Consider the following 21,787-nt stretch of genomic DNA (forward strand, 5'->3'; position numbering starts at 1 on the left):
TTGACGTATTATTATGCACTTAGATTAGCATGTGTGGCTGCGAACCACAGTTCGGCCCCCGGATCACCTCATTATTACACAAACCAAGGTATATAGATAAGCGAGGCCAATGTATGAAAATTTTCATCCCACCCGTTTCTCATGCCCTCGACCGTAGTGCCTGATTTTCTCCAGGACTTGCATACTCCAGTAGCGGTACCCGATGGTCAGATCAAACGAATCGCCATCATTGGCGGAGGAGCCTCGGGCGCTATAGCCTTGGACACCTTGGTCAAGGAGCAAAAGTTTGACGAGATCGTGCTTTTCGAAAGAAGAGACACGTACGGCGGGATTTGGGTGCTTGACGAAAGCCCCAATGCAGCCCATGAGCTTATCAAGGCTGGAGCTCTGACAGAGGTGCTTGATCCGCCATTGCAGAATCCTTTTAACGAGGAGCCACTCGGAAGCGCCAAAATACGCCGTTTTTCCGAAAACCAGGAGCGTTTCGTCCACACGCCCTGCTACAACGGCATGCTCACCAACATCATCGAGAACATGATGACGTACAGCGACGAAAAGGCGTGGTTGCCGGGCCAACAGAAGAAGTACGCGGACCGGGGCGACGTCAGAAACTATATCGACCGGTACATCGGCCGTCATCTGCAGAATTCCACCGTCAAGCTTGTCACCAACACCGCAGTGGAGGATGTGCAGCGAGTCTTGAACCAGGACAAGCAGATCCCGTACGAGTTTTTGCTCACGTTGCGCCATCTGCTCCAGGACAGCACCGAGGAGTGGTACCAGGAGAAATTCGACGCTGTGGTGGTTGCCACGGGACACTACCATGTACCGTTTATTCCAGCCACACCAGGTCTTGAAAAAGTGCAAGAACAATGGCCCAGCGTCGTCCAGCACGCCAAGTACTACCGTAACCTGGCGCCTTATAAAGACAAGACGGTCGTGGTGGTGGGTGCCAGAGCGCTGGGTGCCGATTTGACAAAATACGCTGCAGACACCGCTTCCAAGGTGTACCAGCTGATTCGAGAAGTGACGATGCAGCAGCGCAAGACGAGGCGGCCCAATGTGGAGATCAAGCCCGGAATCCGTGGAATCGAGCTCAAAGACGGCGGTTTTTCCGTGGTTTTCGAGGACGGCTCCGAGGTGCAAAACCCAGACCACATCGTCTACGCCACAGGCTACCAGTTTCTGTTCCCCTTTCTCCGGCGAGAATACGGCGACATTGCCCGCAACGGCTTGGTGTTGCCCTCGTTGTACCAGCACACTTTCTTCATCAACGAGCCGCTTTTGGTCATTTTGGGTGTACCCACCGACGCCATTTCGTTCCGGGCTTTCGAGTACCAGGCTATTTTGGCCGCCCGCTACCTTGCCAGCAGAGTCAGCTTGCCTGAAAGAAAAGAACAGCTTCTGTGGGCGGAAAAACGGCTCCAGGAGAAAGGAGAACGCAGAGCATACCACACCATCGGAGCCACAGATGCTCTTGAGTATATGAGAACTCTCACGGCTCTAGGCACTTTGAAAGGGCAGGAGCCCGTGGGAAGAGAGTTCCCGGAAATCACCGAGGCGGAAGTCCAGGAGTATGCTGAGGCAGGAGCCAAGCTCAGGGAAGCATGGGACATGCCTCGCGGTTAGTAGAATCAGGGTTAGTAGGGTCTACAGTAAGTCATCATACCAGTGTATATCAACCAAGTGTTTATTAACTCCGTGTCGTCGTTTCTGCAATGGCAGCGCTAGATTCGTGTAATCGTCCCATTATCTTTGTACAAGTCGCCAGCACTCCGGCTCAGTTTCTGCCTTTCCCGGCTCAGTGGTGCTTCTTCAAAGGCTCAACAACGAGCTTGTCCAACGTGAACATCTGCGAGATCGTCGACTGTCTCTCCAACATGGCCAACTCGTTGATCGCCTCGTTGTAGAAGGAGGTGATCTCCTCCTCCTTGGTCACGTTCTTGTTCGCCTTGAACGAGTCGTGGATTCTGCGCTTGGCGTGTTCTCTGAAGTTGTAGTTGTCGAACTTGTACGCCTTCTCTAGCATCTTCTTGTAGAGGCCAAGTACCTGTCTTGAATTTGGCGCCATGATATGTAAGTCTAGTTGAGGAGAATCAAGTTAGTCAGCGATAAAGTCTTTCTCACTTTTGGCCTGCGAAAGACTGAGCGCACGCTGTATGCAGGCCACACCGCTTGCTTCATACTATTTCGCAGCCAATTTCAAGCAAGAAGCTCACTTCTTCTCAGGCAGCTCCTCCTCCGGGTCGTAATGCTGGAAGTACTGCTCAAAGTCTCTCTCGCTCATGTTGGCGTGCTGGCCACGTGACTTCTTGGCGGAGGCGTCGGCCATCATCTCCTCGAAAATCTGGGCCTCCTCGTCCTCCTCGGGAGTTCTCTCCGTCTGCAACATCTGTTTGGCAATGAAAAGCACCGCCTCGGCACGTGCCACACGCTCCTTCTTGGGGAGGCTCTTGTCGTTCAAAACACGGTGGGAGACCTTGTTCAAAACGCCCGTGAGCTCAAACTTCGTAGAGGCCCATGCCGTCTTCAAAAACTTGCCGGTCATGATTCTCTCCTGCTCCATACGCTTGTACTTGTCCTCGTCGGTGAGCTCGACGCCTGCCTGCTCCAACTTGGCCTGTTCCTGGACCATTTCCTCGGCAGAAGCCTGAGCGTCAAGAGCCGTCTTGATGATCGAGAAACCCGACTTCATTCTGTTGGTTTTGGTCTTCATGGACGTGTAGATCTTGGTGATGCCAAACGTCTTGGAAGCCGAAATCGTGGCCTTGGCCTGCGCCGTGTAGGTCTTACCGATCAAGTGCAAAAGCTGGATACCAAAGGACTCCACCTTCAAGTCCTCGAGCTCCTCTCGAAGCTTGGACGTGTACTGTCTCAAGGCGTCCTCGTTTCCAGCCGCCACCCTGTACTTCTCAATTCTGTTCAACAAGTTCTCGGACAACTCGGAAACACGCTTCTCCTTGGCCTCCTGCGACTCCTTGTAGAACTGCTCGAGCTTCTCACGCTGCTCCTTTCTGAGCTTGGCCTTGTGCTTCTTCTTCTGCTCTATCTCGTTGTTCAACTCGGTGTAGCGGCCCTCGCCAGTATGAGCCCCTACAGCCAGATCCTGCTGTTTCTCATTGACAGACAAATCTTGCATTTTCTGGCCTGCTTCCTCGGCCTGCTTCTCTGTCTCCTCGGTCTCCTCCTCGCCTTCGCCCATAATGTCGGCTGTTTTGGCCATGTCGTTCAACATGGACAATTCGCCAATCCAGTCCTTGAAACTGTCGCCTCCAAAGATCATCTTGAAGAACTCAGCAGGATCAATGTCGGCAGCCTCGGCACCGGCCTTGGTCTCCTTCATGCCTTCAACTCCCAATTCATCATAAGCAGCTCTCAGGTCGGGATTCTGCAAAATGCCATACGCTTCGCCCAATTCTTGAAACTTGGCTGCTGCTTCAGGATCGTTGCCATTCTTGTCAGGATGGAGCTTGATGGCCTGTTTCCTGTATGCCTTCTTCAATTCGACCTCTGTGGCGGTCACCTCGACGCCCAAAATGTCGTAGTACTGTGTGTCTTTGACCATTGCTGAAAGAAGAGTGCTTGTTGCTTGACGCTGAAGATGCTACACATATAGTGCTGATGTGCGCACGTGATTCAACGTGGCTGCCAAGGCACCATTGTATTTTTATTTTGTTTTGGTGGAGGATATTGTTGGTTGACGGTGATAGCGGCACGGAATTGGCCTGATTGGGGTGTTTGGGGTGTGTTCAGTGGGTTTTTGAAGAGGTGGGTATGTGCGATGAGCAATGAAGAGGGGGTCTATTGGGTAGATATTCTAAAGGGAGAGTGTGATTCAATTTTTTTTATATAATTAGTTTAGAAGTTGAGTTGTGCTATACTTTCGAAAACTCTGGCTCCTTGTTCAACTGACCCTCCACTGGGTGGATCTAAATGCTGTACCTCGGCTAGATGCATCTGAAACATGGCTGCGAAATGGCGTGTTTCCGTGGGGCTGATTGCGGTGATGTGGTTTGGCGGTGATTTTGGAAAAATTGGCTTCTACAGGAAATCGGGGCTAATTGGGAAAAATGACCGTATTGGTGTAGACTGGTTGGTGTTCCGAATATCCCGGTAGGCTCGTATGGATATGGTGTTTCGCATTTGGATGGTTTGAGATAGGTCAGACAAGTGGCTGTTTGACGAAATTCGATTAAGGCATAGTGGAAAGTTCGTTCTAATAAACGAGAAGGGAAGAGTAGAGACGGTTTCTGGTATTGTTGGGACTTTTAGTGTGACGATTGTGGACCCATATATAATTGCGATTCTAGTGAGAGCATGTTAGACAAGTGGGTTATTGATATGGGCTATAAAGTCGAAATGTGAATTCATTCAAAAATCTAAAAGTGAAGCAAATAGCTCGGGTGAATTTTTCAAATCCCTCTTCTGTCGTGTGCATCTAAAAGTCATTCAGTTCCTCAATATCCATTGTGCTGCTTATCTTTGCTCAGATGCACAGCGTATATTTGTAATCCCATCTCGGCCCATTCCCCTTCAGACCCACATTTGCTTAAAGGAGATCAATGACCCTAGCGTTTTGGAATTGTCAACATTTCTCAAGGTTTATCCGGATTTTGGCTTATCAATCTTTGAGACCTAGGCTCGAGGCTCTAGGCTCTAAGTTCCTTACAAATACTCTCAAATTCTCCATGACATTCTTCAAACCTATAAATCTGATCAAATTGTAAATATCCCAAATCAGTTAATCTAGATCAGCAAAATCGGTGAATCTCAATCACCCTCTACATGCTCTTCCTTGAACCTTCCTCACCTTCACCACAAGCACTTCACCAACCATCCAGTACATCACCATTCTACCCAAATTTCACATTCTTTCTTTCTTCCTCCTTCAATTCCACCTCGCCTGAGTCACACTTCGTCAATGACCTGCTTTCATTTTGCACGGCATTCATTGGCTTCTCGGAGAGGGGCACTAGATTCCCGCCCCACATTACAATGGAGCGATCGTTTCGGAGCCGACGCTCGCACTTCCCTGCCCCACCTGAAAAATTCACCGAAACGGTGATTTAGAGAATTTAAAAATACCATTTTGATCCGGGGGCCTCCGTGATTTCAAATATGGTATTAATTTTTTCCGATTCTCTCTATACAGCCCGCTTTGCCCTCCCTCTAACTCAAACCACGCTCGGCTATACCACGCGCATCACCGAGCATACTCCGAACTCCACCATCAACGCAACTCAGGGAAATATATATACTCCTTGTTTTCCCGTGTGGCTTGCTGGTCAAGCAAAATGTCAAACATCAAGGATTTGCCAAATCATGAATCCTCAAACCACGAGAGGTGTTCCAGCGAAGAACCCTCGGAGAAGATGCCTCTCAAGAGAGACCTCGAAGACAGACTCGGCAATTCTCACGTCAACCTCCTTCCCAGAAAGAAACTTGTGATTTGCCTACTAGTGAACGCTTTCTGCTTGTTTGTGTGCTTTTTGGACCAGACCTCCCCCACGGTGGCTCTTCCAGCGATCGCCAGTGACTTAGGAGCTGAAAATTCCATCAACTGGGCTGGTACCTCGTCGCTTTTGGCCAACTGTGTTTGCCAGGTGTTATTCGGCCGTTTTGCCGACATCTTCGGCAGAAAAAACATGCTCATGGGCTCCCTCGGGATGCTTCTTGTGGCCAATATGCTCTGTGGATTTGCACAAACGGGACCCCAGTACTACGTATTTCGTGCTTTTGCAGGTATTGGCGTTGGCGGAACGCAGTCCATGGGAATGGTGATTTTGAGTGACGTGGTGACGCTCAAACAGAGGGGCAAGTTTCAAGGAATCATGGGAAGTGCTGTGGGTATTGGAAACGCCGTGGGTCCTATCATCATGGCGCTTTATGTGGAGCACTCCACCTGGAGAAACTTCTACAGAACGCTTCCCCCAATCATGTTTGTTGTGCTTGTCATTGTGTACTTTGTCACCGAGGACAACAGAAAGGGTCAGCTGGTGCTCTCCATGAGAGAGAAGTGGAAGAAAATCGACTATATTGGGATTTTTTTTGCAACCGCCGGCTTGACGCTTCTTTTGATCCCCATCAGCGGAGGAGGCTCCACATACGCCTGGGATAGCGACTTGGTGATTGCCATGTTCGTCGTTGGCGGAGTGTGCTGCATTGTGTTCCTCATCGTGGAGTGGAAGGTGCCCGAATTGCCCATGATCCCGGTGTACATCTTCAAAAACTGGTCCTTGAGCGTCTTGCTCTTGTCCACCTTCTTGTACGGCATTGCGTACTTTGGCTTCTTGTTCATCGTCTCCTACTACTTCCAGTTGGTCATGGGCCAGGACGCCTTGCACTCGGCCTACTACTTGCTTCCCTTGGTGCTCATGCAAGCCATCATGTCCATCACCGCTGGAACCATCATATCCTATTCTGGCCACTGGATCCACGTTTTGATTGGCGGATACCTGTTCTGGCTTACAGGAGCCGGCATGACGATAGCATGGAAGGAAAACACAGGCAGCGGCATGATTATCGGCTCTCTTTTAGTCATGGGCGTCGGTGTGGGTTTCATTTTCCAGCCCACCATGGTTGCAGTCCAGGCCAATGCCACTATGGCGCAAAGAGCCGTTGTTATCGGCACCAGAAACGTCTTGAGAGCTTTTGGAGGTGCTTTGGGCGTTGCCTGTGCCACCTTGATCATCTCCAATTCGTTGATCAACGAAATTAACCTGGAGCTCGGCAGTCTGAATGTGCCTAGTCTGTTTTTGATCAACTTGAAGGCGAACATTTACACCAAGGCCGATCTTAGCGGGCTCACGGAAGCTCAGAAGGACACCGTCAGGAGCATGTACATGACGTCGATCAGAAACGTTTTTTACTTCACGATTCCCTTGCTTGCCATTTGTCTCATTCTACTGTGTTTGGTCAAGGACAGAGGCCTCCAGTGTCTTGACCAGCAGCCGGAAAAGAAGAAGGACAAGGAAGCCGAGTCGGTCACCGAAAAGAAGGAGTAATCATCAGAAGAACTCAAAGATTAATAGAAACTCCCTGGAGTACCCATGCATCGAATAAATATACACATTTCAGAAACGCCCGGGCAACCTCGGGTCTAGTGGTTGCGGTTGTTGAAGAGGGCGTTGAGCTGCTGGAAGCCGTCCTCGCCAATAGCGTCGTTGAGAACGTTTTTGAACTGGTCGTAGGTTTCGCCGTATTCGTATGAATCGTCAATCAGAAAACTGCTTCCTTCGAAAAAGTCCCTGGCGCCGTGCAAAAACTCAAATCTGTCGTCGTCCATCAAATTGTAAGCATACTGCTTGAACAGGAAATCAGACGCCTCGGCCTGGCTGGTGAAAAGCTCCTTGAGGAAGTAGATATCCTTGGTGAAGAACCTGTTGAAGCCACGCACGTACACAGCAGCAAGCACGGTCAAAAAGAGCATGATCACAGTGAACTTTATCATGGCGACCATCATGTTCAACCAGAAACGCACGATTCTTCGGATCATCTTGTAGAAGATGTACAATGTCAACACCGAGAGCACAAGGGTGGAGGCGTTTGGATAGTTGACAAAAGCATAGCCGGTGGCAACGATGATGTTGCTTAAAACAAAGGCTATTATGTCGAGAAGCCGCAGTCCAGCGTATTCAAGCGTATCGTAGATGGTCAAGCTCATGGTGATGGAGTAGTTGAAATGTGGAGACTGCCTATCTGGGTAATCGGTCTGGTCGTGTGATAGTCACGTGGGAGGTGGCGGTAATACCATGGATTTATGTTATTTGGGAGATTTAAAGAGGAGTTTTGTTGTGGGTTTGGATGTGTAGGTTTTGTTGTGTGGGTTTCGTTATTGGGCTGCTTTTCTGGTTGGGTGGTGTGTAATGTATGTGTGTTAAGGTGCCTAAAGACTCTCAGTTTGGTCCACATATATTGGTCGGTAAAATTCGTAGATACTTTCCATATACCGTTTTCATTTCTCTTAAATTCCGATTAAAGGTTAAAAAAATCATAGCATTGTGAAATCGCTGACTTAAGCAATTTTGATGTAGTGGTACTCTCCAGAAGTTGTGCGGTGAAGATGTAGTAATATTCAAAAACTTACTTGAGTGCTTGAAATTCAATAGTATCTTAATTCTGATCGATAAAGCTCCGAATCTACATAGCGAGTTCGTCTGTGAAACGTCTCGCTCTATAAACCCAAGACATGGCGTACTCGTTACATTGGTTAATGTAATTACACATGTCGACTCAACTTTATAAAAACTACAGAAAAAGATGGTAAACAAATAATGATAGGCTAACAATGTACAAAAATTCTACATAATTCACCATTTTGTCTACTTTTCGAGATATTCCCTGCAACTCGTATATTCACCATCTTGACCACTCTGGTAATGGCTGCGAAAAAGACCTACCACCCAAGATAGCACCAAAAACCCACCAAAACTAAAATTTCTCCGGAAACCAAAATAACCCCTTCTTCTCCACCATTCCTCTACCTCCTCTCGAATCTTCCCTGCCCTTCTTCCAAAAAAATAAAGTACCCTCTAAATGACTCTCTCCTCGCCCTGGTGATGATCCATGACTACTCCTACCAACACGGCAACTCCAGCCTCCCTCCACCATCTACACCTTCCAAAAACCAAAACTCCCCTTTTTCCACCTTCCCCTCTCGCCCTCCACCACCACGCCTGACCCACCGCATCATCCACCACCTTCCACGAACCACCACCCCAATGGGCAACTCCAACATCGCCAAAACAACATAAATACGGGCCCTCCCCCGACCGATTTTTCTTCTCCATCCCACCACATCACAATGCTTTTTTCTCGCCACCACGCAGCCTCCCCAAGCTTCTTCGACAAGTTGCAAACTGCTCACAGACTCCGCGAGAGAGGTCTCCCTTCGGAGCCTCCAGCCAACCCTTCCTTCTTCAGGAAGATCAAAAATGCTTTTAAATCGACCGCACAAAAATTCTATTTGTCTCTGCGTTTCTCCTTTCCCCATCGTTGGGGTTCCAGACGCAGATACTCCAGAATGTCCAGAAACGAGAAGATGCCCATGCAGCAAAACGCTGGAACAGAGCCTGCTGCCGTCCAGTTTGTGTCTCTTACGCTTCATCCAGACGACGGCCTTTTGGAGAAGTTCTATGTGGACTCTGCCCACAGCCCCGGTGCTGCAGTTTCCCAAAACGACGAGGACCTCGTTCAACCAGCTTCCGGCGTGACCCTGGAAAATTTCCACTTTTCCCACGTTTCAGGAAATTTGAAAAAATGCTTCACCGCCTTGTCCCGGTCTCGGAGCCTTCCTGGCGCCAGAACCAGCAGGACCCTTCTCGCATTGGATGCCTTGAGGAACCTCATTACTGGAAAGCCCACGGGCCTCACCATCTGGCCAAATTTCCCCAGAAGCACTTACAAAATTTTTGCTTTCCACTTGGCCAGAGTCGCTTCCCAGCAAACGGCCTCTAGTGCTGTGGTTCCGCTCAGAAACCAGAACCCATCCACACCAGCTCTTCTGGATACCACACCAGTTCTTCTGGTCACCCCCGAGCCAGGCATCGACGTCGATCTTTCCGAATTGACCGCCTTGGCCTCCAAAAAAATAAGACCGCTTGTGGGCGTCGGCGATATGGAGTACACTGCCAGAACCCGGGAGTTCGTGAGACAGCACCCCAAGGCCTTGGCTGCAAACTCCCAGGTCTCCCGGGTCTCCTTCGCTGAGACACCTGAAATTATTGTTTTTAATTCAGACGACGCTCCAGCGGCTCTCGGCACTTCACCACCCAAACGCCCTAAGGTGGTCCAGAGTATCCTTTCACACAAGCTCAAGCTGGATCCTCCTCAGCACACTTCCCCCACCGAAGACAACGAGTTCTTCAACTACGCTGAGGCCAACGCCAGGCTTGATGCTTTGCTCAAGGACACTAAATTCCCCGCTGTCAATACGCAAAAGTACAAGGCAGACGTCAGCAGAGCCTTGGGCCAGTTTGGCGAGGCGTTCCGTTTCCTCACCAACTCCTTCACCCAGCCGGTAATGAACGATTATCTTGCTTATTTCCAGCAATATCTCAGCATCGGCGGCGAAATCAGCCGTCATTTGGCGGTAGCAAAAGGTATGGCTGCGGAGTTGGACTCTTTGAGTCTGGAGCTCACCGAAGGCTACCTTCCCTTGAGCCAGAACCTCCGTCTTTTCGACTTTGGCAAGCGCCTTTATGCTCTTGATGCCGCCGAAGAAGATGTCAGACAGCTCATTGACTCTTTAGCTCTGACCTTCAAGGTCAACCTGGACAAGTTCCAGTCTGAGCTGAAGCAGATGGAGTACTTCGTCAAGAAGATCAGCTCCGCCTTCACCCAGTTTTTGAGAAGACACTGTCGTTCTTTGGACGCCGAGGGCCGCAAGAACCTCTCGATGCAATTGGGCCGTGACGAGTTTATGGAGAGGGTCTTCTGCTTCAGGAACTTGAACATGGACTCCGCCAAGACCGAGCTCGGCCGCCACTACGGAGACTTGACCAATGCCTTTAGCCACCAGGAGGAGCTTCTTTACCTGGTGAAGGTGGCCTTCATCGAGCTCTACGAGCACACCCAGCCAAAGTAGGGTGGTCGAAGGAGAAAAAAAAAGAATATATAAAAAACTAAAAAAGTTAAAAAAAAAAAACTAAAAAGATAAAAAAAATAGAAAAAAATAAATAAAATTGGAAGAGCGATGTAGAGGGAGATTGATAAAGAGGAGTTGGGTTGGTTTAGGCAGATGGTATGGGAACGCTGTTTGGTGATGGTGTAGGTGGAGTATAGTGTTGGTAGTTTGCGGCCATTATGGTGGTACACAATAGCACTACTTGGGGTACTGGAGAGGACTTGTTTCTTCATTGATGTTGTATTACACTTCAATCGGAGTGTGGTTTTTATTTTTTTTTTTTTTTTTTATGTCGTTTCACTTGACAGAGTAAAAACCATTGAATGTGTTACTTTCCATTTCCACGGCTCTACCATCCTAAAGCACGATACTTCTGAAACCCCCGCCAGCTTTCTTCCATGATATTTAGACTTTTCAATCGCTGACCCCACCTTTCATCTCATCTCCAAAATCGCTCTTCATTGTCGAAAAACTTGTCATTGTTGCATCCACAACCCACCTTGGTTTCTGACTTTTCGCGTACTTAGCCGAGATCCAACAATAGCTGTCAAAATAGAGTTCCCCCCAAAAATCGAAATCCCCAAAAAATTGGCTAAAAGCAATATTTTTAGATTCCTCAAAACGTAATTGACCCTGACGCTTTGTCCCACGGCTCTACCAGCCCTCCTTCCTTCAAAAACGGTACTGTAGCTTTCACACCACCAACCATCCCACAACCATCCAATAAACCCACCCAAAATACCCCCAAACCCCAAATCTACAAACTAAACCACATCAAAAAACCACAAAAACCAACCCACCTAAATCAAAAGCAAATCCAACCTTAACTACCACCCCAGCCCTCACCCTGGGTTACCCGCCCTACACACACGCACATATATAACCAGCCATCGCGCCCACTTTTTTTGCTCTTCAGAAAGTTGACACCGGGCTTTTGCAGAATTACGGCTAGTTGCACGCCCAGACCTCGGCGTCCTCCTCCACTCGCCCAGCCTCGGCTGGAAGCTCGTGACGCCTGTGTTTCGCCTATTCACTTAGGGAGGCACGCTATAGGCCCACTTGTCAGAGAGGAAGCGGGCGCCTTGGCCATGGGCAATGTGCTTGTAGTTGAAACTGTCCGGTCAGAAGAACGTGGTTATACAGAATATGCGGCGGGTTGGAAACCGCCGTGTATCCCGTTATATCACTACATTTTATGTGTGGCACGGCTGACTGTCGTACGACGTGCTGCCATGCACATGTGGCCCTGCTATCTGGGCCGCCGCTTTGGCCTCATAGCCGTGGCGGGCCCCCCTCTTGCATCGCTTGAATTCCTTGTCCAGCAGACTTCCGTCCAAGACACCTCTACCTCATCTCTTGCTCTCAGCCTCGGCTGTTTTTCTTGTCGCTCGTGTGCCTCCAGGCGTCGGACGAGCAATACCTACCGCCCAAAGCAGCTGCAAAGGAAAAAAAACAACAAAACCCCTTTCCCACATCACACTTCTCAAATCACCACAAACTCCCCATTGCCTCCCTCCCAGCAACCATCTGGTCCACCGTTGGAACACAACTCCGGCACATAGCGTGCTTCCATACATTCACTACACTCCTCGCCAGAAATAGCTATCCATCTGTACCACCCCCAGCTCCTGGGCCATCCTCCACCCGTCCGTAGCATTGTCAGCATTCCTCCAAAAACCCACTCCTTTACCATCCATTGCATATGTTCCTGAGAAGGAAACCGCCCCAGCTACTGGTTCTCGAGGAGCTTCAGCAAACCTACAACGATGTGTGCAACCTGTCTGTCAAGAACCTCCACTTGGAGGAAACAGGCCACTTTGCCGACGCCCTCAAGGGCTGGAAGTCGCTTCACACGCTGTTGCTCTACAAGATCGACATTTTTGAAAAGTCGTCCAAAATCGGCATGGACGAGCAGACCATTCTTCTGGAGCTCAAGGGCATTAGAGACGAGAACGTCAAACACTTGGTCAGGATCCAGCTCCGCCTAGACGAAGAGAACCGCCGCCGCAAACGCTCCACGGAGCCTGTGGCCCAGCTGCTGCACGGTTCTGGTGCCTCCAACCACAAGATGACCATACCTTCCCTAAGAAACAGCAATCCGTCCAGCCGATCACTCAACAGCAACAACCAGAGGCAGATGATGAAGTCGCTCAGACCGCAGCCGGCGTCGTACAAGCTATCGCAGAAAAACAGAGACACTGTCCAGGCGGCTGTGGCGAAGCTGTGGAGCAAGCCTGCCAAACCACAACCTGCGAAACTGGAAGAGGTGATGTTTGACGACTTTGACCAGACAGAGTACGCTGGCAACGGCAACTGGGAGCGGCTCAACTCCCACGATCTGGCGTCCACGTCCAATGGCCTGTTCAACTCCAACACAAGCAACCTCATTGACTTGGAGGATGAGAACGGCGATGAGCTTCATTTCTTTGATGACGGCCTCAGCAAGCTGGTCAACGACTTGACGTTAAAGAAGCTGCCTCCACCGCCGCCTCCTCCCAGATCCAGACAGGTGTCTGCCAAACCACCCCCAGTACCCACTGAATCTCCTCCTAGACCACTGGCTTCGCTAGACAAGCCTGCAATCACACACAACTCCAAGTCCACCTCCGACGTGCCTGTGGCGGCACCGCCAAAGAAGTACGTTTACCAGCAGCCGGCCCGTATCGACGTCAAGAAGATGATGGCTGCAAGCAGCTCCAAGGCCAAACAATCCCAGGCAAAGACAGCCGCAGCCAAGAGCGCCACGACGAAACCATTGCAAAAGACCCGCTCAGCACCTCCTCAGAAAACCGCTGCCAAGGTCGCCAGACCAGGCCAGAAGAGCTCCAACATCACATACAATTACGTTCCAGCGACGAAACCGGGCACCAAACCAGCGGCTGCAGCTGCTCCTAAAGCCCGGCCTCAAGCTGCCAAAGCTGCCACTGACGACTTGCCCATGTCTCCCACAATGGATGATATTCTTGGTGGTTACGACGACGATGATGAATTTGCTAATGGAGGTGAAACCGATGGCATGAACCCTTCGGAGCAGGAAGCCTTGATCAAGTCGATCAGAGGCATTGACGAAATCGCTGCAAACCAGATCTTGAACGATATTGTCGTGAGAGGTGATGAGGTTTACTGGGACGACATTGTTGGTCTCGAAAGTGCAAAGAACTCACTTAAGGAAGCGGTTGTCTATCCATTCTTGCGTCCGGACTTGTTCCGTGGTCTTCGAGAACCTACAAGAGGTATGCTTCTCTTTGGCCCTCCTGGTACTGGTAAGACAATGCTTGCTAGAGCCGTGGCAACCGAATCGAAGAGTACATTCTTCTCCATCAGCTCATCCTCTTTGACGTCTAAATACCTCGGTGAGAGTGAAAAGCTCGTGAAGGCATTGTTCCTTCTAGCCAGGAAATTGAGTCCCTCCATCGTCTTTATCGATGAAATTGACTCGCTTCTCGGCACAAGAACAGAGGGCGAAGTGGAGAGCATGAGAAGAATCAAGAACGAGTTTTTGGTCCAATGGTCCGAATTGTCATCTGCTGCCGCAGGCAGGGACTCCAGCGCTGGCGATGTGAGTCGAGTGCTTATTTTGGGTGCTACGAACTTGCCATGGGGCATTGATGACGCTGCCAGAAGAAGATTTGCCAAACGTGTGTACATTCCGCTTCCTGAAGACGAAACGAGGAAGTTGCAAATTTCCAAGCTTTTGCAATATCAGAAGCACACGCTTCTGGACGAGGACTTTGAAAAACTTGTTGACCTCACAAAGAGCTTCAGTGGAAGTGATATCACGTTGCTTGCTAAAGACAGTGCCATGGGTCCGCTTCGTTCATTGGGCGATAAGCTTTTGAGCACGCCCACGGAAGAAATCCGTCCTATCCAGCTCTCCGATTTCGTTGAGAGTTTGAAATACATCAGACCGAGTGTCTCGAGCGAGGGTTTAGGCGAATACGAGAAGTGGGCCGCCCAGTTCGGATCCTCGGGAGCATAACCAGGCAAGCACAAGCTACATATGTGCCTTACCTTCATCCATCGAAAGATACTGTTCTTTACATGGAGCCTATCGTATGGATAATGCATTTTTAATAATAATGTATACGCTGTAGTGTGAGCTTAGATGCCGTCGGAGAAGCCGCTAACGACCGATTTTGAAAGACCACCCTCCTTGACGGCCAACTCGTAGTAGCCGTAGATGGTAGTCACACTCATTAAGATGGACGTACCACTCTCCAAACAGCCGAGCATATCGCTGGCAACGGACAAAGCTCCAATAGCAGCACCACCGAATGCAGCGGCGGTTGGAATAATCTTCTTCAACTCCCTGTAGGCACTGGTGTCTCTGTGACCAGCGATAACCAAGCCCTGGTCCTTGAACTGCTTGGCAATGTTTCTTGGAGCAGTACCGGAAATCTCAATCCAGGTGGTGGAGAAGAGAGCGCAAGCACCCAAGACGTAGGTGACGTAGATCACGGTCTTGATAGGGTCCAACATGGCTTCAGTGACGGAAAGAGGAGGCTGAATGTAGTAAGCCAAACCGCTGACGGCGTACAACTGAGAAGAGCCACCCTTCTGGCCCCACTGTCCCAAGAGCTTGACAAACATGTTGTTTGGCCATCTCATGAACACAATCTGCGAGGCAATGAAGATGTTCAGCGACAAGGCCAGCTGCAACATGATGGGCATGTTGGAGGTGTAGAACAAACGAATAGGGTACAAGGCGTATGGGCCTCTCTGTCTGGTGCTCTTGATTGGCAACTCGACTCTGAAACCCTGCAAGTACACGACAGTCAAGAACATGAAGACGGTGGCCAAGACCTGGAGCATGTTGGGCAAGTTCTGTCTGTAGAAAGCCTCCAAGATGGCTCTCTTCTTGTCGGATCTAGAGCCCAAGAGGTGGAAGAGGGCAATCACAGCACCGTCAAACTCGGCACCCTTACCAGCGGAGGAGGTGGTAGGAGCAAAAGCCTTCCACATGATCTTCTCACACACGTTGGTGGCGGTGAACAAGGAGATACCAGAACCAAGACCGTAGCCCTTCTGCAACAACTCGTCCAACAAGATAACAATGATACCAGCGAAAACCAACTGCAAGATCAACAACAAGATAATGCCCATACCCAAGCCCTTGGGAGGACCGTACATGCCGGTCAACACGTACACGGTGGCCTGACCACACGCCAACATGATGGCCAAAAGCTTCTGAGCATTCTGGAACTGCTCTCTGTCCTGCTTGTTGTTCATGTCCACCTGGATCATCTTGGTTCCCTGCAACAACTGGAAAACCATGGAAGCAGTGACAATCGGGGTGACACCAAGCTCCATAAGCGTGCCTCGGTTGGACGCGAGCATCATTCTGAGCCAGATCAACGGGTCCAGGCCGTCTGACGAGTTGATACCGTAAAGTGGGATTTCACTCATAACGAGGAAAATCAACAAGGTGACACCGGTCCACATGACTCTCTGGTTGAACGAGACTTTTCTCTCGGGCGCGATGACCTCGGGCACGAGGGGCTCGAACGGCTTGACGAGATCCAAAACACGGAAACTCATGATGTGGTTTGAAAGTGGAGGTGGTTTTGAAAAATGTTGTGCGGTCGTTGACGTGTCGTTGGATTTGGGTCACGTGACCAACACACGTTCAGCGTGTTGCCAACGTCCATTGTGATGGAAAGCGCACGGAATGGGGGCGGGGGAGACGGAAAGGGGTGGGTCTTGGGTCTGGCTTCATTTTTGGGGAAATTTGGAAGCTTTTGAAGGCGATTTGAAGAAAGTCGCCATTTCGTAGTAGGATTTATGAGTCCGGCACGACCCTGTCTAGATATCGCCATACTCCCTCAATTGGAAAAGCGCTCAATGTTTCTGGACTAAAAAACTTCATGTATTTCAAAAACAATGTTCAAATGGGGAATTTCTCGAATCAGGATGGTTTTTGATGGGGTGTATCTGCTGAGGTAGCGACGACATTGTCGCGATCGTTGACAAAAAAGAGGTGGATGTCGCGGCTCCCCATACTAAAGGCTCCACCAATTCCACCACAGATCATGTCTGACTGGGCCAGCAAGCTACAACGAAAGGATTCTGCAAAAGAAGGATCCAAAGAAAAGTCACGTGCCGCTCCCACTACCAAAGAAGCTCCCAAAGAGGCAGTTCCGTCCGACGGACAGATCAACACTACACCGACTGATAAGAAACCCGTGACTAAACCAGAGTTTGTGGAGTTCAACGGCGAAGAAGTTGCTGCTTTTCTCCATGCGGCGTACACAGCAGTGCTAGAAGAAGCCAAAAAGGACAAAGCCGGTGAAAAAGTCAGAATCTACCAATCCTTGGAGAGTCCATCTGGATGGACCAGAGCAGTGGGAAACAAGAAGGAGGACCGCCACGTGAACGTTGTGACGGAGGTTTCCCGGCAGCTCACAGCACAAAGAAAAAAGTGAAAATAGAGCATTTCTAGAGGATTTAGATTGGTGTGGAGAGGTTGAAGAAGCTGGGTATTAGGCAGTGCGATAGCAATAGCAATTCGAGGCAGCACGGCAAACGTCGAGGCACAAAGGGTAAAGGGTGTTTCAGAATGAGGTTTTGAGGGGATACTTTTGGTGAAGATTGGAAATGCAATGGATGCAACTGCTGTAAATTATAGAGGCAGGAACCGATGATAGAGAGATAGACTACAACGGGCGATTTGTGGGTTTTGGTGACATAGGGTTTTGGGCTTTTGGAAGCAACGCAATTGAGCAATTCCCGGAGCTTCAGTTGTTGCTGAATGTTCCTTTGGATATTGTGTCTTTCGAGGACCAAACAACAAGTCCATAGTGCCAACCCAGTCAACCCACCCAAACAGACTAGAACCACCAAAGATTTCCAAGAACCCCAGCCTGGCCAATCATTACAAAACACCAAAACCTCCCCACAGCCACAAACCAATGGATGGTCAATCGCTTGCGGCTTCACTGAGTAAGCGATCCAGAGCCGCACCATCAAAAGTATACTACACCAGCCAGGCCAGGCCGTTTCCAGCCTGACTAACAAAACCGTTATTCCTGTCGCGTCCAGCACGTGCAAACCGGGCCGGACGGACAAATCCACGAAAATGACTCCCCCACGGGCGGCCCCAGCACTTAAAATCTACAGCCAAAGGCGTGAGTCAAACCTTATTAATTTGTTTGTTCCACTGACTCGGCGCCGCAAGTGTCATCATGCGATAGAAGCGTGGCCAGACCCAAACCCCGAAGCGAGTGAAATTGCCATACTAATCGCCATTGAAAGTCGACGGAAAAATCTAGCGTTTTATCAAAACAGCCCCACGCTTCGTCTAATATTAGACGAGGCTGGTTGCGGACATATACCACCGGACCCCGGGCGCTGTGGGACCTAAATCCCACGCGACAAGTGTCTCAGTAGTGGGCCTTTGAGCCGAGCACCCCGGTGAAGCACGGCCTCCAGACCCGGTTACATGCAGGCCACCGCAACCTTTCCGTACGCACCTCCGGGTTTCTATAAGAACCTGGGGTAACCCATGTGCTTTGATCCCCAAACACTTGTTTTTGCACCCTTCCTTTTCCACACACACAACAAGCTAGCAACATGGTCCAGACCGTCTCCCAGCAGATGAATGTCGAAACCGACATCATCACCTTGACTCGTTTTATTCTCGAGGAGCAGCAAAAGTTCGCTCCCAACGCCACGGGCGAATTGTCTCTCCTTTTGAACTCGCTCCAGTTTGCATTCAAGTTCATTGCCCACAACATCAGAAGAGCTGAGTTGGTCAACCTCATTGGTATTTCCGGTACCGCCAACACCACCGGTGACGTGCAGAAGAAATTGGATGTTATTGGTGACGAGATCTTCATCAACGCCATGAAGTCCAGTGGTAACGTCAAGGTTCTTGTCTCTGAGGAGCAAGAAGACCTCATTGTGTTCGAGGGCGGTGGCCGTTACGCCGTCTGCACTGACCCAATTGACGGTTCCTCCAACATTGACGCTGGTGTTTCTGTCGGTACTATTTTCGGCGTCTACCGTTTGAGAGACGACTCCACCGGCTCCATCAAGGACGTCTTGAGAAAGGGTACTGACATGGTTGCCGCCGGCTACACCATGTACGGTGCTTCCGCCCACCTCATGTTGACCACCGGCAGAGGCGTCCACGGTTTCACCTTGGACACCCAGTTGGGCGAGTTCATCTTGACCCAGCCTGACTTGAAGATTCCTCCTTCCAGAGCCATCTACTCGGTCAACGAGGGTAACTCGTTCTACTGGCCCGAGTACGTGCAAAAGTACATTGCCGAATTGAAGGAGCCCCAGGAGGAGTTGAAGGGTAAGCCTTACTCTGCCCGTTACATTGGTTCCATGGTGGCCGATATCCACAGAACGCTCTTGTACGGTGGTATTTTCGCCTACCCCGCCGACTCCAAGTCGAAGAACGGTAAGTTGAGAGTGTTGTATGAGTGTTTCCCCATGGCGATGTTGATGGAGCAGGCCGGCGGCTCTGCTGTGAACGACAAGGGTGAGCGTATCTTGGACATCTTGCCCAAGGGCATCCACGACAAATCTGGCATTTGGTTGGGATCCAAGGGCGAGATTGACCGTTTCTTGAAGTACATTCCATGAGCCCCCCTAGTCCGCAACGCTGGAGCCCGCATTCCATAGAGCCCTACAGGTATATAGCATTTCCACGAGATATGGCCCCTTGATATTATTCCGTTGTAGTCATCAGTAACCGATATTATGTCATGGCGCAGAGTCATATGCATCACTGCGACAGAGTCTCTTCATACATTGAATTACACATTAAACTACTACCACTTAGGAAGAAGACCGAGTCAAAAACCCCCCTGGCTTTCTCCTTTTGCATCCTTTTTAACGAAATAATAGACTATAGACCATGAAATACCATTTACAAAGATGGACCCGACGGATCCGCCGAGGTCTCTCTAAACGATATGATCTTGAACACCTCAAGAAAATCGCCTTTGCCATAGCCTTGGCCACCTGTCTCCTGCTGGGGCTGATTATGCTTTTTTCGCTTTATGCCCTGTCGCTTCACAATACCGTGGGGTTGAGTTACACCGAGATCAATGTGATAGTCCTGCTTTCTGCTGTGGGTATGTACCTCTGCTTACCGGTATTGGGCTATTTGGCTGACTGCTACGGTCCAGCATTGCTACTGCTTATTTCGATTTGGGCGTTTTGTCCAGCGTACTTTGTGAATGCGTTGTTGGTGAACCAGGTCAGACTGAGTCACTTGGAGGAGCCTTTTGCGGAATTGAACAAGATGGGTGTGCTCGTGATGGCGTTCAGTTTCTGCTTTATAGGCTTGGCCACGTCGTCGTTGTACTTTTCCAGTTTGCTTACGTGTGCTAAGATCTACCCGGACCACAAGGCGTTGGCGATTTCGTTGCCTGTTTCGTGTTATGGTGTGTCCTCGCTTATTGGCGCCCAGCTAATGAAGGTGCCCTATTTTCATGTAAAAGACGGACGGGAGCTTGACCTCGAGAAGGTGTTTATGTTTTTCGCCGTTTTGTACTTGTTCATGGGCGCCTTGAACTTCGTTTCCAACTCCATCGTGAGCATCGAGACAGATATCGTTTTTGGCAATGAGGAGCCACAGATTCCAGACTCGGAAACAGGCACTCCCGCAGACAGCATCATGGAAAACGGCGACGAAGAAACGGCGCTTCTTCCGCAAAGATCACACATTGAACCTGTGGACCACAAGGCCCGTTATATTCGCTTTCTCAAGGACAAGTCGGCCTGGGCGTTGCTCATTTCGCTTTTGCTCAACATAGGACCCATGGAGAGTTTCCAGAATAATTTGGGCCTGATTATCGAGTCCACCACTGGCGGAGAAGGTGTATTGGCAGACCAGGTATCAGTGATTGCGCTTCTGTCCACCACTGTAAGGCTTGTGGTGGGAGTGGTTGCAGACTATATTCTGAGCTCCAAGCGCCGCTACCCAGTCTGCAAAGTCTGGCTCATGGTGGGCTTTATTGTGGTGGGCATCATAGCTCAGATTGCGGTAATTTACGGCTTCAGCTTTACGACAATTTCCGTACTCAGCGGTATTTGCTACGGCGGCCTATTCACAATTTACCCGACCGTGATTGCTTCCGTGTGGGGCGTTGATCTCATGGGTTCGACGTGGGGTCTGTTCATGGTGGCTCCAGCTATCGGAAGCATTCTGTACTCGCTTTTGCACGGTGAGGAAATGGACAGTTGCAAAAACAGAGGCAACTACGACCACGGCACGGACGGCTGTTTGGTGCATTACTTCATCACCACCGGCGTGAGTTTGTTTTTGAGCTTGGTGTTTGTGGTTGTAGCGTGGAGGGTCTTCTGGTACCGTCGTTGACTCAAGGTGTTCTGAGGCCCTTGCCCAAGATTGAACGTAAAGAGGAGGTGATATTTGCATCGAAGTCTACTTGGCTACTAGTCTGCCCGATTTGAGGATGGACAGAACTCCCACAATTGAGTCCATAACAGAAAGAAGCATACCTCCATCAACCACACAAGATGGATTGCCCGAGGAACATCACCATACGCCGAATCGGCGAGATAACCATAAAGTCTAAAAGAAAATGACACAAAGCTGCTGCGGTGAAAAATACTGAACAGGCCATCGACTGACCTGAGCACGAGATGCCCACAATGACGGGAAACCATACATCGATCTTACGTCAATCCCGTTGATTTGTCTCAGCCACACTCAAAATGTCAAATTCCTAATTTTCGGTACACCGTGGAGCCAAGAAAGACACGGGTGCAAATGGTGGATCTAAGCATTCTCTTACAGAACACGAGACGCGCTATGCCTCCGGGATCCCAAAAGTCCAACCTCCAAACCAAAAATCAATACCTTATTTCGCTAAAACCTTCAAAATCTAAAAAGACAACACCTCATCCCAACAATCCACATCGCCGTTTGGGCGTTTTTCACCACCAGGCGCGATGTGGTTCCTGAACAGGCCATGCACGGCGCTAGCGTGCAGCTGTCAGCCCACGAGGATGTAGGACGTGTTTGGAAAAGCAAAGGTGATGGTTGCAAAAAACGGGATCTGGCGAATCAGAAACAAAGCTGAATATCGAAAAAAATCGCCTTTCAAGCAGCCAATGACAATGGCTTCGCAGCGGCCAGGGGACGATCGGAAGCTGGGCACTTATTGTTCGAAGCAGCGAAGCCGA

The 21,787-nt window shown here is 49.9% G+C and overlaps 10 protein-coding genes across 10 annotated transcripts; 7 read left to right on the plus strand and 3 right to left on the minus strand.

The window, feature by feature from the left end:
- Positions 1 to 141: 141 nt before the first annotated feature.
- C7M61_005044 (uncharacterized protein) lies at positions 142 to 1,629 on the plus strand (the record flags this gene model as incomplete). Its single annotated transcript, XM_024860356.1, has 1 exon — positions 142 to 1,629. One exon carries the CDS (start codon positions 142 to 144, stop codon positions 1,627 to 1,629), a length of 1,488 nt encoding a protein of 495 aa, XP_024711418.1.
- Positions 1,630 to 1,801: 172 nt separating this feature from the next.
- C7M61_005045 (uncharacterized protein) lies at positions 1,802 to 3,565 on the minus strand (the record flags this gene model as incomplete). Its single annotated transcript, XM_024860357.1, has 2 exons — positions 1,802 to 2,054; positions 2,220 to 3,565. 2 exons carry the CDS (start codon positions 3,563 to 3,565, stop codon positions 1,802 to 1,804), a joined length of 1,599 nt encoding a protein of 532 aa, XP_024711419.1.
- Positions 3,566 to 5,294: 1,729 nt separating this feature from the next.
- Positions 5,295 to 7,004, plus strand: C7M61_005046 (uncharacterized protein; the record flags this gene model as incomplete). The annotated part of the gene is made up of 1 exon (XM_024860358.1): positions 5,295 to 7,004. The coding sequence occupies one exon, from the start codon at positions 5,295 to 5,297 to the stop codon at positions 7,002 to 7,004; it is 1,710 nt and encodes a 569-aa protein (XP_024711420.1).
- A 95-nt stretch (positions 7,005 to 7,099) lies between these two features.
- C7M61_005047 (uncharacterized protein) lies at positions 7,100 to 7,663 on the minus strand (the record flags this gene model as incomplete). Its single annotated transcript, XM_024860359.1, has 1 exon — positions 7,100 to 7,663. One exon carries the CDS (start codon positions 7,661 to 7,663, stop codon positions 7,100 to 7,102), a length of 564 nt encoding a protein of 187 aa, XP_024711421.1.
- Positions 7,664 to 8,803: 1,140 nt separating this feature from the next.
- Positions 8,804 to 10,585, plus strand: C7M61_005048 (uncharacterized protein; the record flags this gene model as incomplete). Its single annotated transcript, XM_024860360.1, has 1 exon — positions 8,804 to 10,585. The coding sequence occupies one exon, from the start codon at positions 8,804 to 8,806 to the stop codon at positions 10,583 to 10,585; it is 1,782 nt and encodes a 593-aa protein (XP_024711422.1).
- A 1,741-nt stretch (positions 10,586 to 12,326) lies between these two features.
- Positions 12,327 to 14,603, plus strand: YTA6 (putative AAA family ATPase; the record flags this gene model as incomplete). Its single annotated transcript, XM_024860361.1, has 1 exon — positions 12,327 to 14,603. The coding sequence occupies one exon, from the start codon at positions 12,327 to 12,329 to the stop codon at positions 14,601 to 14,603; it is 2,277 nt and encodes a 758-aa protein (XP_024711423.1).
- A 122-nt stretch (positions 14,604 to 14,725) lies between these two features.
- On the minus strand, positions 14,726 to 16,162 carry SEC61 (translocon subunit; the record flags this gene model as incomplete). Its single annotated transcript, XM_024860362.1, has 1 exon — positions 14,726 to 16,162. One exon carries the CDS (start codon positions 16,160 to 16,162, stop codon positions 14,726 to 14,728), a length of 1,437 nt encoding a protein of 478 aa, XP_024711424.1.
- Positions 16,163 to 16,653: 491 nt separating this feature from the next.
- C7M61_005051 (uncharacterized protein) lies at positions 16,654 to 17,046 on the plus strand (the record flags this gene model as incomplete). Its single annotated transcript, XM_024860363.1, has 1 exon — positions 16,654 to 17,046. The coding sequence occupies one exon, from the start codon at positions 16,654 to 16,656 to the stop codon at positions 17,044 to 17,046; it is 393 nt and encodes a 130-aa protein (XP_024711425.1).
- A 1,147-nt stretch (positions 17,047 to 18,193) lies between these two features.
- Positions 18,194 to 19,216, plus strand: FBP1 (fructose 1,6-bisphosphate 1-phosphatase; the record flags this gene model as incomplete). Its single annotated transcript, XM_024860364.1, has 1 exon — positions 18,194 to 19,216. One exon carries the CDS (start codon positions 18,194 to 18,196, stop codon positions 19,214 to 19,216), a length of 1,023 nt encoding a protein of 340 aa, XP_024711426.1.
- Positions 19,217 to 19,490: 274 nt separating this feature from the next.
- Positions 19,491 to 20,957, plus strand: C7M61_005053 (uncharacterized protein; the record flags this gene model as incomplete). Its single annotated transcript, XM_024860365.1, has 1 exon — positions 19,491 to 20,957. One exon carries the CDS (start codon positions 19,491 to 19,493, stop codon positions 20,955 to 20,957), a length of 1,467 nt encoding a protein of 488 aa, XP_024711427.1.
- Between the last annotated feature and the right edge of the window lie 830 nt (positions 20,958 to 21,787).

The sequence above is a fragment of the Candidozyma pseudohaemuli genome (assembly GCF_003013735.1).
Source record: "Candidozyma pseudohaemuli strain B12108 chromosome Unknown scaffold00021, whole genome shotgun sequence".
NCBI classification, from domain to species: Eukaryota; Fungi; Ascomycota; class Pichiomycetes; order Serinales; family Metschnikowiaceae; genus Candidozyma; species Candidozyma pseudohaemuli.